General features: G+C 36.2%; 1 protein-coding gene across 6 annotated transcripts in view; it reads right to left on the reverse strand.

Moving 5' to 3' along the window:
- Positions 1 to 16,469, reverse strand: part of HERC2 (HECT and RLD domain containing E3 ubiquitin protein ligase 2) — a 110,405-nt gene that overhangs the window by 33,964 nt on the left and 59,972 nt on the right. For all 6 annotated transcript variants that reach the window (XM_084303368.1, XM_084303369.1, XM_084303366.1 and 3 more), the window contains 20 exons: positions 16,174 to 16,441; positions 15,876 to 16,018; positions 14,671 to 14,769; positions 14,408 to 14,576; positions 14,165 to 14,290; positions 13,134 to 13,242; positions 12,845 to 12,984; positions 11,071 to 11,261; positions 10,204 to 10,309; positions 9,947 to 10,038; positions 9,193 to 9,368; positions 8,593 to 8,704; positions 6,748 to 6,829; positions 6,502 to 6,645; positions 5,854 to 5,944; positions 4,604 to 4,781; positions 3,722 to 3,803; positions 3,468 to 3,639; positions 1,511 to 1,655; positions 610 to 835 (listed from right to left, as the gene is read on the reverse strand). In XM_084303368.1, coding sequence (XP_084159494.1) covers positions 610 to 835; positions 1,511 to 1,655; positions 3,468 to 3,639; positions 3,722 to 3,803; positions 4,604 to 4,781; positions 5,854 to 5,944; positions 6,502 to 6,645; positions 6,748 to 6,829; positions 8,593 to 8,704; positions 9,193 to 9,368; positions 9,947 to 10,038; positions 10,204 to 10,309; positions 11,071 to 11,261; positions 12,845 to 12,984; positions 13,134 to 13,242; positions 14,165 to 14,290; positions 14,408 to 14,576; positions 14,671 to 14,769; positions 15,876 to 16,018; positions 16,174 to 16,441 — 2,851 coding nt within the window. The remainder of the gene's footprint in view (positions 1 to 609; positions 836 to 1,510; positions 1,656 to 3,467; positions 3,640 to 3,721; positions 3,804 to 4,603; positions 4,782 to 5,853; positions 5,945 to 6,501; positions 6,646 to 6,747; positions 6,830 to 8,592; positions 8,705 to 9,192; positions 9,369 to 9,946; positions 10,039 to 10,203; positions 10,310 to 11,070; positions 11,262 to 12,844; positions 12,985 to 13,133; positions 13,243 to 14,164; positions 14,291 to 14,407; positions 14,577 to 14,670; positions 14,770 to 15,875; positions 16,019 to 16,173; positions 16,442 to 16,469) is intronic.

Here is a 16,469-nt window from a genome sequence, read left to right on the forward strand (position 1 = left end):
TTAAACAGAAATTTCCCAAACAGCATTAATATTTATTAGGTACCCTTGCAATTCTAAACAAATATTCTATTATGTAGTTTTTGATCTTGTTTTAAATACCCATGTTTTGAAAGAAAATAATTAGCAAAATGGTGGCCCGTTTATATTCAACACAAAAACATCGCTTTCTTGCCTCCCTAATTCTTAGTCACTTACTTTAGCAAAAAAAAAAAAAAAAAAAAAACAGAAATTAAGTAAAAGACAATGTAAGAAGACAGTAGCATCCATCTACTATTATCTTCATAAAGCTCTATCACAGAATAAAGACAAAGAATTTGGGGCATTTGATAAATTATGCTGCATTTTAATTGCCTGAAGATAAACAAACATTCAAACTAATGTTTCTTCTGAGCAAATCCTTTTTATCTTCCATTTTCAAGAAGAGATTTTGCTTTTTGGGTCAGGAATGTTTTTTGTTCATTTTTTTTTCCTCTATGTCTTTTTTTTGGGGTTTTTTTGGGTTTTTTTTGAAAGACACTTTTCTTTTTGCACTCTTTTATCAACTGTTAAACCACAAACACAACGAGCTCTGCAGTGGCATAAAGAAAACATAAGGCGAAGAATACCAACCAAGATAAGAAGCACCTAAAGGGTCCCTCGCTGTCTGGAAAAGTACTGGTTCGTGAACAGATGGTGTAGCTACATCCACTGTTGTCCAAGCTACGCTGTGGGAAGATCCACAAGCAACCCGGGTGATTTTCTGGCCTTCCAAGCCCTGTACAAGAGTGGGCTTTCTATTGACTGTAGTCGTTCCGTTGCCTTGTTGTCCGTGGTCATTGTCACCCCAAGCGTAAACCTGCCAGTAAACATTTCTGTTTATTACTTTGTCTCACTGATTGCCTCATATAATTGTTTTCTTTAAAATTTCTGCAGAGAAGCTTTAGTGATTTGTATTATTAAGCCAAGATAATTCAGAAAACTTATTGCCATGACTTATTTTTTTTTATTATTATTATTTTTAAATAATGCAGGAATTACCATACATTAAAAAATCAAAGCAGTCCTTTATCAGGTGACTCAAAAATTACTGTAGATTCATAAATCATTGGTTGATACATAAATTATTCAATGTTCACAGTGAACAATTAAATTAAAAGAATCAGTTGCACAGTAATTACACTGGAGATCTCAATACTATGACAGTAACAATGCTGGACCACAGCAGAAGCGGCTATCCAAATACTATGACTACTATTTCATTTTAAGAGTGGGAAGCCAGAAACAGATCATGTGAATAATCCACAAATTAAGAAAATACAACAAAAAATACTAAAACAACTACACTTGAAGTCCAACAGTAATATGGAGGCTAATGGATTTCAAATTATAATAAATGCACATATTTGTTCGGTACTTCAAAAAGCAAATAAATATAGTGAGAAAATTTTCTTCTATTTAATCAGCACTGATGCTATTACAGTCTTCTTCAACAGTTTGTTTCTTTCTGGATCAAGGATAAAGGGAAGCATACCTGTCCAGTGTCAGTAACGGCCAGGCAATGGAGCGCACCTACTGCCACATGCACGATCTTTTTACCCCTCAATCCTTCCACTACTTGCGGCTTTCTGACATGCACATCAGTACCATGGCCTAGCCTGAAGTAATCTCCCTTACCCCTAAAACAGATAGAAAAATAAAAGCAAAATTCAGGACAATTACACTGTTTGCACATTCCTTTGTCAATGCAGCTTCCAAAATCAACACCCTTCAGTTATCATTGCGTAAATGATATATACTCATCACATATACAAAGGATACAAAATGGAACTCTAATACTAACACCCTATTTCTTTTCACCTCAGTATAGAACAGGCATCATTTATGACTACTTTTTGTATATATTGCAGCTGAATTTGTATACTTACAAAATTCATTCAAGTCTGTTTGGACGAGCTTATACTATTGAAGATACACCTAAAAATAACAGACCACTTGCCGTGTCCACTCACTTGAAAAAAAATAATACAAAAACTACCATGTTGGCAGAAGTGACATTTTTCACACTACTGCAAGCCTCAGTATAGGCTCTCAAGCCTCCACAGTCTATCTAGTCTTGTCATACAGAAGTTAAAACGGCACTGAAAATATACAATAGACAAAAAGTAACAGACAGCTTAAAATCTCTCTAATAACATCAGTGAAGACGAAGACAACAGACTTCTTCCACTGTGTTTTTAGTAACCATTCACTCAGTTCTGCAGCTCAGTACTACCAATTCCAATGCCTCAAGAAAAGATGTTACTGTACATCACATTTGCCTCCAGTGTATTATTGCCTACCTAAGGACACAACACAGAAGTTACGATTTTGCCCTCAAATCAGTACAAACTCATAAAGATAAGAAAAGTGAGAAGGAACTCTGCCACCCTAAAGTACAGACATGTACAGCAGGAAGACAAAAAATCTCATTGTAATCCTGTCATGAAATGTCATGAAATAGATGTAGATTTTATGACTAAAAGTAAGTATTAAGACAAAGAGGGGGAAGGAGAGAATGAACAAGAATTCTGCAAAGCATCCTTAAAGACTGCCAAATTCCCTTTCCTCTTACTCCTTTCGTCACCACAGTAACTTAAAATATGGGGAAAAGTGAGAGACAAATACAGCTTCCAGTAGCCACTCAGAAATGACAACTCTCCTAAAAGCAATTCTCCCTTTTAAGAAGAGAAGAAACTTATAAAAATAGAAGTTTTGTCAATTTCTCTACGTATTATTCATCAATTGCTGCTTTATAAAACAAAAAGGATCACTTTACATCTTCTTAGCTTTAATATATGTCAAACAGCTCACAGTCATATTACACAAAGATGGGTAGGGCTCTGAGGTTGATCTGCCACTCAGGAAACTCAAAAATTTTAGGAAAGGTTTATAAACTTAAAAAGCCAGTTTGTGTTCATAACAAAGCAGAAGTGAACAGATAGAGAGAAGAAAAAGGATCATTACTGACAATTCAGTGGCTTTCTGAGCAGCAATGAACTCTGCAATGTCCCATGTGTTTCCAGTGCAGTCCTTTCCATCTCCTCTCAATACTAGATGAGTCCTTACTTTATTACATCCTTACTCTGTCTCTATTTTAACTGTAGGCTACATACTCCATGATACAATTCTCATGTTCTCTTTCACAGTCTGCTCCAAAGTCTAAAATTAACATTTCTTTGCATGCTTTATTGTTCCTAAGAGGGAATGATCTTCTACTTCCTCCACTGATTCAGTGAGACCCAGGCATCCTAACAAAGTACAACAGACAACTCGGCATGCTACAAGACAGTAACCGAACAGATCACAGCTTGTCTCAAAGAGATTCCAATCTAAAAGACGAAGTCTGCACACAGAGAAGGCACAGATGGGGTTAAGATGAACAAAGAGCAGCAAATACAACACATACTTAGCAATTGCTTTGTTAATATTTTCCAGCATATTTAACGTACCATGTCCATACCACTCCTGACTTGGTCAGTGCCAACGAGAACTGTGCACCACACTCAATCTGACAAACGCCTTGGCCGTTTAGTCTTTCAATGTTCTGAGGAATGTTGCATCCTTCACTTCCTCCTCGGCCCAGTTTTCCAAAATCACCATCACCCCAAGAAAACACCAAACCTAACAAACACCAAACTGCAGGTCAAACAACAATCACAGTAGTCCTACATGCCAGAAAGCTTCTGGAACAAGACATTCCTACCTTCATCTGTCAAAGCGAGAGTCTGAGCATCTCTGCTTCCACAAGCAACCTGAATTACTCTGTGGCCAAGGAGCACTTTAACCTACAAAACAGAAAAAAAGATGTTTCAAAGAGATTCATTATATTTTAAAAGTTTTACAAACGTTTCCAAGCTCTTACAATTAATCTTGTTCTTTATGTCCAGCCTGAGCATGCTATTTAGGAAAGTTTTAATCAAGCCCCACTTAGTCAATATCCAACACTGCTCAGTGACAACAGTAGCTTCCAGCTATGTGTCAAAGCAGATGCATGACATGGATATTCAGAACAGCACTAGCTGCTCTGAATCATTTTCCATGACAAAGCAAGAGAAACTGTATCAGGATTTTCAGCCTGGGGAAGAGAAGGCTCCAGGGAGACAATACAGTGGCTTTCTAGTACCTAAAGGGGGCCTACAGGAAAGCTGGGGAGGAACTCTTTGTCAGGTAGTGGAGTGATAGGACAAGGGGTAATTTAAAAGAGGGGAGATTTAGATGAGATATTAGGAGTACATTCTTCACTCAGAGGGTGGTGAGGCACAGGAATAGGTTGCCCAGAGAAGCTGTGGACGCCCTATCCCTGGAAGCGTTCAAGGCCAAGTTGGATGAGGCTTTGAGCAAGGAGTCTTTGCCCACAGCAGTTTGAATTCGATGATCTTTAAGGTCCCTTCCAGTCCAAATCATTCTGTGTTTCTTGGCCTTTCTGAAATACCTTGCATACCTAATAAAGAGGTGTGTGTACCAAAACCTCATCAGATTGCTCCAAAATGATGTCTTCATACTGCTTTTACAGTTTCGGCTTTGCTTTACTTTATCAGTCACTAAACACTCGCATTTCATCAGAGATGAGAAACATTTACTTTACCATCTTAGGTTTCAGCTGTGTAGTATTATCTCCATGTCCTAGCCTTCCATATTCTCCAAGACCCCATGTATACAGTTCACCACTAGAGGTAATGGCAGCACTGTGGGAACTGCCACAAGCAATATCACGGATCCGTTTGGTTTTCAATGCTTCTATCAGTCTGGGTTTATCACAGTTCCTAAAGACAGTGAGTAAAGAATATATCATTGCATCACTTCTGAAAGAGTTACACAATACATCAACCTCTATAACCTAAAAAAATATTTGTGTAAAACTAACAGTATCCTGAAGATAAAATAAAATGCAGCTTACAATTCTAAGACGTATCCTGTAGTAGCACCATACATTTTAAATTTATACTGTTCTAACGTACTCCAAAGGTTTTGTTCGGATTTTAATTTTTTTAAGCATCTACACTGCAAAATTTAGGTGACAAAACTAAAATATCAAAATCAAAATTATGAATTAATTAAAAAGCATATATATAAAGTGAAAACTGATATCCTATCATTACCCAAGGTTGAGTGATTTGTTAGGTATAACTATTTTTCCACCGTGATGACAAAGAGCAGACAATAAGATTAAAAGTTGACATTTCCATCCCAATTTTGCTTGTTAATAAGAGAAATCAGAACTGGAATTTATTGTCAGGTTTCTGTGAGAGTACTGGAAACATTTACTATTCACATCATAACAATATACTTTGAATATAGGGAAGAGTTTCAACTCAAAAGGGTTTTCTAATATTGACTATATCAGAGCCACTATTCATGTTTTATAAATATACGTGTGACTTTTGGAAAGTTAGCTCCCAATAAATGCCCATGATAAGAATTCTAAGTCTCTCTGTTAATACATTACAGAAAACATGAGGCAGTTGAACAAGGAAATGATAATACTGCTCTAATCTGGACTTCCATTTTCATAGATTTGAGTGACACACACCCCCCTAATATTTATGTATCATCATATATTAAATATCTGATTTGAGTACTTTCATTTTCTATGTATTCTGAGCAACATCTCATAATATACCAGAACGAAAAACAAAGATTTCTGGTTATATCTATATCTTTTTTCTTTCAAAACTCTGTTCCAGAGTTTTTGTTGAGAAAGTCTTTTTGGACACAATTTTTTATTCCTATTAAATTAAGAACCCTGTAATTGTCAAACGTGGTGGTTAGCTGTGCTATGACACACAATAGCAATGCTCTCTCTTACTGAAACACAGATAAAATTGGTATCCTTACATTCGACTGAAGTGACCAAGTTTTCCATCATCTCCTTCACCCCATGAAAATATCTTTCCATCAACAGTTAATGCCATAGCATGCCGGCCACCTGAAAGTAAAAACAAATTTAAACATTGAAACAGGCAGAGGTCTAGCAGAAATCTCAGAAATTTGATACTGTTTTGTTTCTGCAACTTATTTGTATGAGCCTTTCTACCCAACACATTAGTCACATTCTAAACAGCTTTTATGTGATTTAATTTAAAACACAAAACAATTGTGAATGTAGACTTCCTGGCACATTTAAAAGAAAAAAATAATCACTTAATTTATTTTTAATGCTGCAAGGAAAATAAAAAACAGTATCACACATACAATTTAGCAGTATTAAAAAAAAATGAAAATACTTTCTCTGGATCAGACTGCGAAAACTTTTCCAGCAATTAAGAGTGTTCAAATTAAGAAATTAAGAATGTTCAAAATTCACAGATTTTACCATAAGACCTCCAGTACTTAACACTCTACTTCTAAAAAATAAAAAAAATATATATAAAAAAAAAAAGAAGCATGCTGGGGCATCACTGTACCCAAGAAACTGCAAAACAACTTCTATTTTTAGGCTTAATATGTTTTGTTTATGTATGTAAGCATAGCAATAGCTAGTACCTGAGTGAACAGCCACCTTCTTTACAACATAGTTACTGAGAGCTGTAATCTGGCGAGGAATAGGCACGGTTCCACTAGATATTCCTAAACCCAGCCTTCCATTTGTAGCTTCTCCACAGGCATATACTTTACCCTCTACAGTCACTAAAATGGGGAAAAAAACATTTTGTAATACCATTAACGCTTTGAAACTGGAAATTTATTTCTGCTCTTAAATACCCAATACATATTTTAAACTTGTATTACCTGCAAAAAGGCTTTTGGACCCTCCAGCTACTTGTACAACATTCAAGGCAGATAGGGTTTCAGAAAAGGAAGGAACCTTTATCTAGAGAAGACAGGAAACAGAAATTATTACAATACATTTTAAAGTTTTATACTTTTAATAGAAGAGCTATTCTGAAGTGATCATCCACTTAATCTGACAGCTACATTTAAGATACATGAAAATTCCCTGTATTATTCAGACAGTTCACACATCTGTTAATATACATTAGGCAAAAGACAGAAACCAAGAAAAGGCACACAATACTGAAACCATAATAAACAAGAAGCCTGAGAGAAAATGAAATGGGATAAAAACAAGGATTTTTTTTTAAGTATAGTTCTCTTGAGAAAATCTAACTCAGTTCTGAAGAAAGGCAAAAAGCAAAATAAACCAAGTTGAAACAAACACAAGTTGACCAACACACTTCTAATCAGCATGCAGGAACTGGAGCACAACTAAGTTTTTCAATAGCAAAACACTTTAGCTATCTGGATTAGAGATAAAGTCAAGAAGAGAAACAAACAAGCAACCTGTTTTCCTCATTGCTACAAAGGAGTCTTTGATCAAGCTGAATATTTATGGATAGATACTAATACTACTCCCTTTTCAAGTGTTTTAAATTAACATATTCAAACCTGGCATATCCACTTTTATAAGAAGGGCAGATATCAGTTATTTATTTTTATGCAGATAAAAAAACAGTTTCCAGCAGACTTCTTTATTGCAGTATATAGGGAAAAAAACTTTCCATAGGCCTTTTGTAAGCTAATATTGACATCACTGTCCAGATGAATATAGAGGGACAATCACTTCCATAGTCCTGCTGGCCATGCTAATTTTTGATTTAAGCCAGGATGCTGTTGGCCTTCTTGACCACCTGAGCACACGGCTGGCTCACATTCAGGGAGCTATTGACCAATACCCCCAGGTCCCTTTCCACCAGGCAGCTTTCCAGCCACTCTGCCCCCAGCCTGTAGCGCTGCTTGGGGTTGTTGTGCCCCAAGCTCGGAACCCAGCCCTTAGCCTTGTGGAACCTCATACACAGTTTGCCTCAGACCACCGATCCAGCCTACCCAGAGCCCTCTGCAGAGCCCTTCTACCCTCAAGCAAATCAACACCCACGCCCAACTAAGTGTCACTTGCAAACTTACTGAGGGTGCTTAACTTTGTGGGTTTTTTTTTTTGTGAAAGGCACTCCACAGACACAACAGTACACATTTCATTTAGAAATTAATGCCCTTAGCATACTTGTCAGATTAAAATCTCAAACTGATTCAATATTCACCATGCATCTCCCATCTTGCATCATATCAAAAATTATGCATAAGCAGTTGCAAACAGACCTGAAATTCCTTTCAAATGCACTAAAATGTAATCAAGTTACACTAATGAAAAAATTAGAATTAAACTTCTTTTTCTGATTACTGAACCAGCTCCGCTTACAGGTAATACATAGAGAAGTTCACTATTATCTACATTTAATGTATATAATAAACTCAAAAGGAATAAAACAGAGTGCACTACAGATTTTTAAGACAATTAGTTTGTTATCATCTAAACCAAACAGTTAAGTGGTTGCTAAAAAAAAAAAAAACTAGATTTCAGAGTAACAACCAAAATGCACATTTGCTCTAAACTTTCCATCTAGCATATATCTACACTTCTTAACATCAGAAACCCATGAAAATCTACCCGTAATACATTCTGGTAATGAACTTTAAAATTCTGATCATGTTAGAATTAAATTTGAGTTGTGTGAAACTTGCATATTTTATTTTTAGCTGCTTCCATCTCATACTGAAGTACTAAAACCACAAACATACCTTAGAACCTTTTAGTCCTCCCAACTGATCTTTGTCATTCAGTCCCCAAACAAAAACTTTGGTTCTTATTGTAGCTGCCGATTCCAGCCCAGCTGCCTTCTTTCTAACAAGACTGAGGATATTTAGGAGTAGGAAAAAAAAAGGGAAAAAGTTAGTCTAAGCAACCTTCATGCTATAGCATATAAACTTTTTTTACTTTATCTACTGATTTTGTAATACTGGAATAGTTTTGGTATCCAAACTATATCATCCCAGCTGAGAGGTAGCTACGAAAAACAAACATCACAAAACCCAGAGTGTGTATTCTCTTGAGCAGTGGTAAATATATACCAAGTATGAATTTATCAAGTTTTCAGCTAGGATTTCAACTCCAGGTTGAGAACAGTAGGTGATATACAAAATGCTACCATCTTACCAGTGTGATAATCTTACAAAATATATTTAATTAACAAATGGCCTACCTACAATTCTGACAAAGATACTGATTTCTTTTTCTGCCATTCAACCTAATTAAATTGCATTGCTTACAAGTAATCTCCTGAATGGAATATATAGATGCTAAGTCTCTATAATTTTTTGCCCCCACCTACAGTTACCTACCTCCCAGTGTTAGCTTTATCATCATCTTCTTCCTCATTATCAGAAGCAAGGAAAGGGACTGCAGCCAAATCCTCATCCTCTGCACGTATACGTCCCAGTATGCTGAGGCCATGTATTTTGCAATCAATTCCAGAGCTCCTGCACTGCTTGATTGCAATCTCAATATACCTGTGATACTAAGAAGAAAAAAAAAAAATTGCCGTCTTCTGCATCCTCTATAGCTTTACAAAACTTAGGAAAGACTTAGAACTTTTGCTTGATTTTTGTAACCATTAACTAAATGAATTTGTAATTTCAATTATTTGGCTTTTCAGCACAAAATAATTTGTACTCTAAGATAAACATGTGGCCTCATTAGTTTGATGATTTCACTTCCAATCTAAAATATTCAGTACTCATTCTTTCTTGTTGCTGAAAATGATCAGAACTACCATGCAAAATAAAATCACCTACCAAAGTGATCCCCAGATTTAAGTTTATTGGGAGGCCACCTTGGTTCATAAGTATATTGATTTACATCACACACAAAAAATAATATATATGTCTGCTAAAGCTATTACAGAGTTGCACTGTGGTTACAGTAAAACTTACCAGGATAAATAACTTTACCACTGCCGGAAATGCTTCTCATAGAGAGGAAAAGTAAAATACCATGCTTTAATAATAACAGCACTTCTTCTGATCCATCTCTTTCAACAAAATTTTTTTTTTATTCGCATACAGGAATAATTTTCTGAACACAAAGTTCACTTACTTCAGTACAATCGCTGAGAAGAGGCACTGTGGTATCTGTAGGATTTATGTTGATTGTCTTCAGCTCTATAAGGTTATTTAAGGAATTCCCCCCTAGAAAACAAAACATTGAAAAAAAAACACATTAAAATAAGGAGTTTGTGTCATGAACAGGAACACATGTTGAATACATGGCTATACTGACTGAAGCCAGATAAATACCTACTCTTGGATATACAAAAACGTATTTTTCAAGCTTCTCAGAGTGCATTCACATACCTGAAACTACAACTAAAGAGGGCATGTAACTGCTGTCTGCAGGGTCCACTACCATCTTTAGTCTGTGAACAAGAACATCTGGAAAAATCTCCAAGCGAATCCAGTGCTAAGGAAAAGAAAAAAAAATAATTTTCAGATGGTATTTGTAGAATCACTATATGACTTAAGAAGAGTAAATGTGTTTTTCTATAAAGAGTGAAAAAACATTCTCCAATGGTACACTGGCACACATCTGTAACGCATGGAATCTGGGCAGTCCAACCCCCATGTCAAGAGAAACAATTGCAGCAAGCAATTGATTTCACTCAAGAGCAACACCATCTAGAAGACTGAGAAAACACAATACCCTTGGTGGTCAAGAAATGGGACGACATAAATCTTTGAAAGAAGCCTAGGTGCAAATGAAGCCTACACTGGCCACAACGCAGCTCTGTGGGCCAATAGACTAAGAAGGAGTGCAAGTGAGAAGCAGCCAGAAGAGTTGTATTTAGTAGGAACATCGGTGCTTTTCCTCTTGCAATAAACTCACTTAAGTAAAATATAATCAACATGATAAAAAATGTCAGTTACTACACTGAAAAGGCTATTGCAATCATATCATCAACCACAGAGTAAAATAATTACCTTGTATCTCAAAACTCACAAAAGTTCCTTATAATTTACAAGAAATAATTGTAATGAAGCACAGCTTTAAAAACAGGCATATTTACTACGAAGAAACATAGCTTTGTACTTCAGATGTCTGTTTTTACTACTTTTTTTATCTTACATGAAGGTAACAAACAAATATATTAGCAAAGTAAGGTAAACAGTTATCCTCTTGAGAAGAAAGGATGCCAGAATAAACCAGTTACGGTTTCAAGTTACCTTTCCTTGTGAGCCAGAAGACTGCCAGCACTGCTCACTACCATCAATAAGTCGTGAAGCCTGATTCACAGAGGACGAGACGTTCAAATTCTTCACTATTCTTGACCAATCGTCCAGTAGCATTCCCCGCTGGCTACTATGCCGTCTCTTCAGCTGTTTTCCAGAACGCCCACAAAACACTGGAGACTGACCTGCGTGGTTAAATGAAATCATAAGCATGCACCTCTCAGGGAAAGTTGTTTTACATAAATCCATAAGCAACATGAAAGGAAACAGAAGAAATCAAAGACTTCAGACATGTGATCTGAAAGTAGAACACGCGACACATAAGCATGAAGAAAGCATGCCATATATATGGTAATATTATTCATGTTTAAAGGGCATAGCTTGAAATTTATTCCTTTTTATGAGTTCCAAGCACTGTATCTGATGACAAGTTCTCATGCCTGTCATTCAGGATGTCACACCTTCTATTCTTAGGATTGATTTCTACCAAGAAACCATCCATGATTTCATAAAAATTGATTATCAACAAATTAAGGAAAATTGCTCTAATATCTCTAGGAATGTATAACACTAAGAGTAATTCTGAAAAATGTCCCTTCCTTTTGAAATATCAATCAAAGTTCGATGGTACATACACTTCAAAACGTAGGCCCACAGCACGTGAGCTTTGTACACCACCACAGAACATGAAAAATATTCAGCCAACCCTCAAGAGAAATCTTTTACAGGAGAATATGCATCTAAATTTCATCACTCAAAAATTCTGAACCTTAGTCAAGAACAAGAAAGGTTAGAGAGCTGAGGTCTTCCTCCTTGCACAAGCCCTTTACTGATGTTTGTAGCTTCTAGTAAGCCTGACAAAAATATTACAACTTCTCTAATCTACACCCAGTGCAATGGGCAGGATTACCAATACACAACCATACTAACTGATTTCTTAATGGGAAGTCTTTCTCGCCCTTTCAAGAGACCATGATATAAATACAGTGTATGTTCAAGATCTCTAGTAGGAAGTATTTATATATTTTCCAAACTAATCAGACTGGCTATGTGTAAATATGAAGCTTAGTTCAAAAGCCAGCATCACCTTGCAAAAGCTTGATGTGAGACTGACTTTTAGCTGGGTGGGAAAATAAACAAAATAAACAAAAGCCTATTTCAGGTATTAATGATGATGCAAAACCCAGGAGTTTTGAAGTTAAAATGGGTTCAACTGTTCTCGTCTTAGAAAGTAAAGAATTCTGATGAGTATTTCAAAAGGTTTCCCATTCTTGTAACAGGCCATTCTTACAAATTCATCTAGAGTCTCCAAATCATGGAGGAAGTGAGACAACAGTCATCACACATTGCTAGGCAACACTATTACAGAGCAATAGATCTCTAAAAATGAATCTTAGAGGAGATATTTAAAGTTTTAACTGCTGTCATGAAGATCCATTCACCTACAGTTAAACTGACAGCAAAAGGCAGGAAGATTAAAGAATTACACTATTTTGGTTCTTGGTATAGCTCAGTTCTAACAAAGAGTTAGTTGTCAGGCAGCCTTTTTTAAACTTATTTAACACTAGAACAAAAGCTTAAGGGTTGGCATTTTGGTGTAGTTCATCACAAGCAATTGCTACAGCACTGTGAGGTGTTAAAAATGTTTTGTTGTCTAGAGGGTGAGTCCAACCATTAATTTCATTATGATACGATGCTGAGTTTTAAAACTTTTTACAACAAATTCATTTTGAGTAAATCCTGGAAGCACGTGAATTCTGAAACTTACCTGGTTCATTTATTCTGCCAAAAGTATGTCGGGTATTGTGCTTCCTAGTTTTAAAACAGGTTTCACAAAAGTCAAAATCATCACAGTTTCTGCATTTGAATCTAGGCCCATTGATAGGAAACATCTGACAGCCATCACACCTGATTTCACAAAAGGAGAAAATATAAATACACTTCTAGCAGTTTTCATTACAGAAGCTAATTATACCAGCAGTCAAGATAATGGAATCAAGACAATAAGGCCAAATAATAAACTATATACATTAAACAAGACATAATTCATCACTCACGTGACTCCAGGATGAATGCTGGGGACCAGTTCCATTTCTGACAACAATCCAGTCCAGTGAGATTGCTGAGGAAAGTCTACAATGACATCTTTCCCATTGGCACTAAAAGCTGTAACAAAAACAAACAGAAAATAAAACGTGTTACAAATCTCTATGAAATGCAGCAGAGTCCAGTGCTACAGTCAACATCGGACAAGAAAAAAAAAACAGAAGTCTCTTTCATAAGCAATCTTTTGTTTTAATGGAACTACGTATTAACCTAGTCAGATAGTCTGGGAAGGTGCAGAGAGAAAAGGAGTACGAAAGAATTCTATAAGTAGAATATATGTTTAAATAGAATATAGATAAAAATATATTAAAATTCCCTGACTTCATATTACAAAGGGAGAGAGCATTTCTAAGCATAAATAGAATGACCAAAATCTGTACCTCTTAAAAAAATCAATACCCCAAAGATTACTTCTGTAACATCAATTACAGGTTGCCATTAGTGTACCTCACTTTTAGCTCACTTTCATACAGAGTCTTCAAGTCATGTTTACTTCTTAAAGGGAAACCATAATAAACCTTTGCGGTTCATCCAGACAAAGTATACAGGAGAACTACAACTGTGCAGGAAACTGCACAAATTCTTAAGATCTCTTTACTAGACGTGAACACAGCAGCTCAAAAAAGTACTGGGTAGGTACAGAGTGCATAGAATCATAAAAAAATTAAGGTTGGAAAAGACCTTCAAGATCATCTGGTCCAACCATCATCCCACTACCAATGTCACCCACTAAACCAAGTCCCTGTGCACCAGGTCCAACCTTCCCTTGAACACCCCCAGGGATGGTGACTCAACCACTTCCCTGGGCATGTCTCTAAACCCATCACGGACATCACACACATTCTATTCTTATCATCAGTAAGAGAGAAATCACAACAGTATGATTTCTTAGTGTGTCTAAAAGATTCTGTCCTTAAACACTGCAGAAAGTCTGTGTGTTTTCCCATTTTATCTCCCATGCCCCATTTTGAATATACATTACCTTTGACAACTCCCACACTCCGGTGAGTAACAGAGCCCCATTTGTATTTGGGTGTGGTAACAGAGGTTTTCACTCGCACTTTGTCACCTATCTTGATATGGGAGGCAGAACTCTGTGGTGGGAAACCTAGCAGTCACAAGAATAAATGCATGGTAAGTACTTTTTTTTTCACCCCCAAAATTCATCTCCCTTAATATATCATTTAAGCTTTTTATTCAAAAAAAAAGTTAGCAACCAACTTACCTAAAAGCTCAACATGGATATATCTGACCCAGTAAGTACCACCTTTTTGCTGCCAATCACACTGTACATTGAGGTCATGCAAGCCGTCTCGATCCAATTTAATAACTTTGCCAACATCTCCTTCACAAACCTCCTCATAGGATCTGCAGCACCTAACCATCATCCCCACCTACAGAAAAAGAACGATAAAATGTCAGAGCTCTGCAGAGATGTTTGTACCAGAAGGAAAGCATGGTGATGAAAGCTATATGGAAAATACTTACCTGAATATTCTCTCTCACATACACAGCATAATCATCATTACTTAAGAAATCAGCTCGTTTCTTATAGGTCTGGCTTTCTGTTACAACAGCACCATTTGACTGGAAAAAAAATCCAAGATAAACACATAACAGTTAAAAAAATTGTTTAAAATTCAGATAAATAGGATTGTTAGCAGAAAATGAAGATAATCCGATAAAAAAAAACAGTATCATATCTAAGTTACATGCCAATTCTTCATGGGAAAAATCTTCGATGAGTCAACTCTTTATAGGGCTATTGTTTATGATCTACCTTAAAGCTTAGTTTCCAGAATGACTTGTCAAGCTGTAAATTTTCAAGATTTGTGGAAAAAAAATCTCTAAGTTGCTTGTATGAAATCTGCTTGCCAAAGAGTATTAGTGCAAAAAGGATTTGTGAGTAATCTACTTAGCCTTACACATACACATTCACATTCCACTCCTTAGGTTGTGTGATTGCCGAGGAAAAAACCAAAAGCGTGTGAATAGTAGTCTCTTACTTAGACTACATTACTTTTTTGTTGTTGTTGTTATATAACAATCAGATTTTAAGTGTTCCCTTACAAAAACAAGCTGACGAGATGGAATATCATTCCTTTCAAGATGTATTTTTTATAAAGATTGAGAATTACTGGATTCCTGTTTTAGTACGCATGTTTAGAAAAATGTGTTACATTAAAGCCGTCACACTCAAAAGGCTTTTTTTTTTTTTTTTTGCCAATCACTGAAAACAGTTGTTATAAGGAAAAGGAAGTTATTTCACTGGCATCTTTTTTGCCATTTATTCACTAATTCATTAGTTATGCTTTATTGCTAACATTTTACTTTTATTTTCAGCCAAAGGAAGAAAAAAATAAACTAAAGGAGTCCTTTACAAATACTACTCTATAGCACAGACTAGTTTACGTGAAACTGAGACTAACTGTATGGGATACCTAGAGTTACTGATAGTGAAAGATAAACCTGCATTCCACTCCTCCTTCTGTGCTAATCATACATACATTCACAGATTATTCTTGAGATCTTTTATGGTCTATTTTAGAAACTTAGGGCCAATGTGGTCTTCTTTTAGTCTTGAAAGCCTGGGTCAGCACAATGTTCTTGAAATCTAACCAAGTTCATAAAAGGAAAGAATTACAATTTACAGTCTGCTAGCCTTACTTACTTTTTAGTAACCTGGTACTTACCACAGGGCAAGCAGCTTCAGCTTCTTCGACCTCTTCTGTTATTTCCTCATCTGAATATTCATCGGAGATAGTATCAGCATCAGAGAGATCAGTAATTTGAACATCAGGGTGATCCAACAACCAGCCAACCAGGGCTTCCACTCCTAATACAGAAAACAAATATAGTCTGTTACTGAGGGATTCTCTAGCATTCTTAGGATTATATCCAAATAGAGAACAGTTGTTCCCTTGTTAAGTAGCATTTTAATCTGCTAGCAAAATTTCCTTCTAACATCATTAAATTAACTAAATTAAATACCTGGTAACCCAGACGCACTTCCAGATGTTCCAGACAGAGATTTTAATGCAAATTCAATGTTTTTCCTAGGAAATCCCATTTCCATAAGTTGAACTACAATGGGAAGGGGTGGAATTGGAGATTGCTTGCGTTTCTTCACTTTCGTGGGCCGAATGTGCTGCACTGTGATGGGTGTTGTAGCCTCACTAGAGCTACAGTCTTCAAACACTGGAGTTGATGGATGCGTAGACTCTACCGCCAGATACTGACACACTGCCAAAGCAGCAGCCTAAATGACAACAAACTCATTAGTCTAA

The sequence above is a fragment of the Netta rufina genome (genome assembly GCF_964035555.1).
Source record: "Netta rufina genome assembly, chromosome: 1".
NCBI lineage: Eukaryota > Metazoa > Chordata > Aves > Anseriformes > Anatidae > Netta > Netta rufina.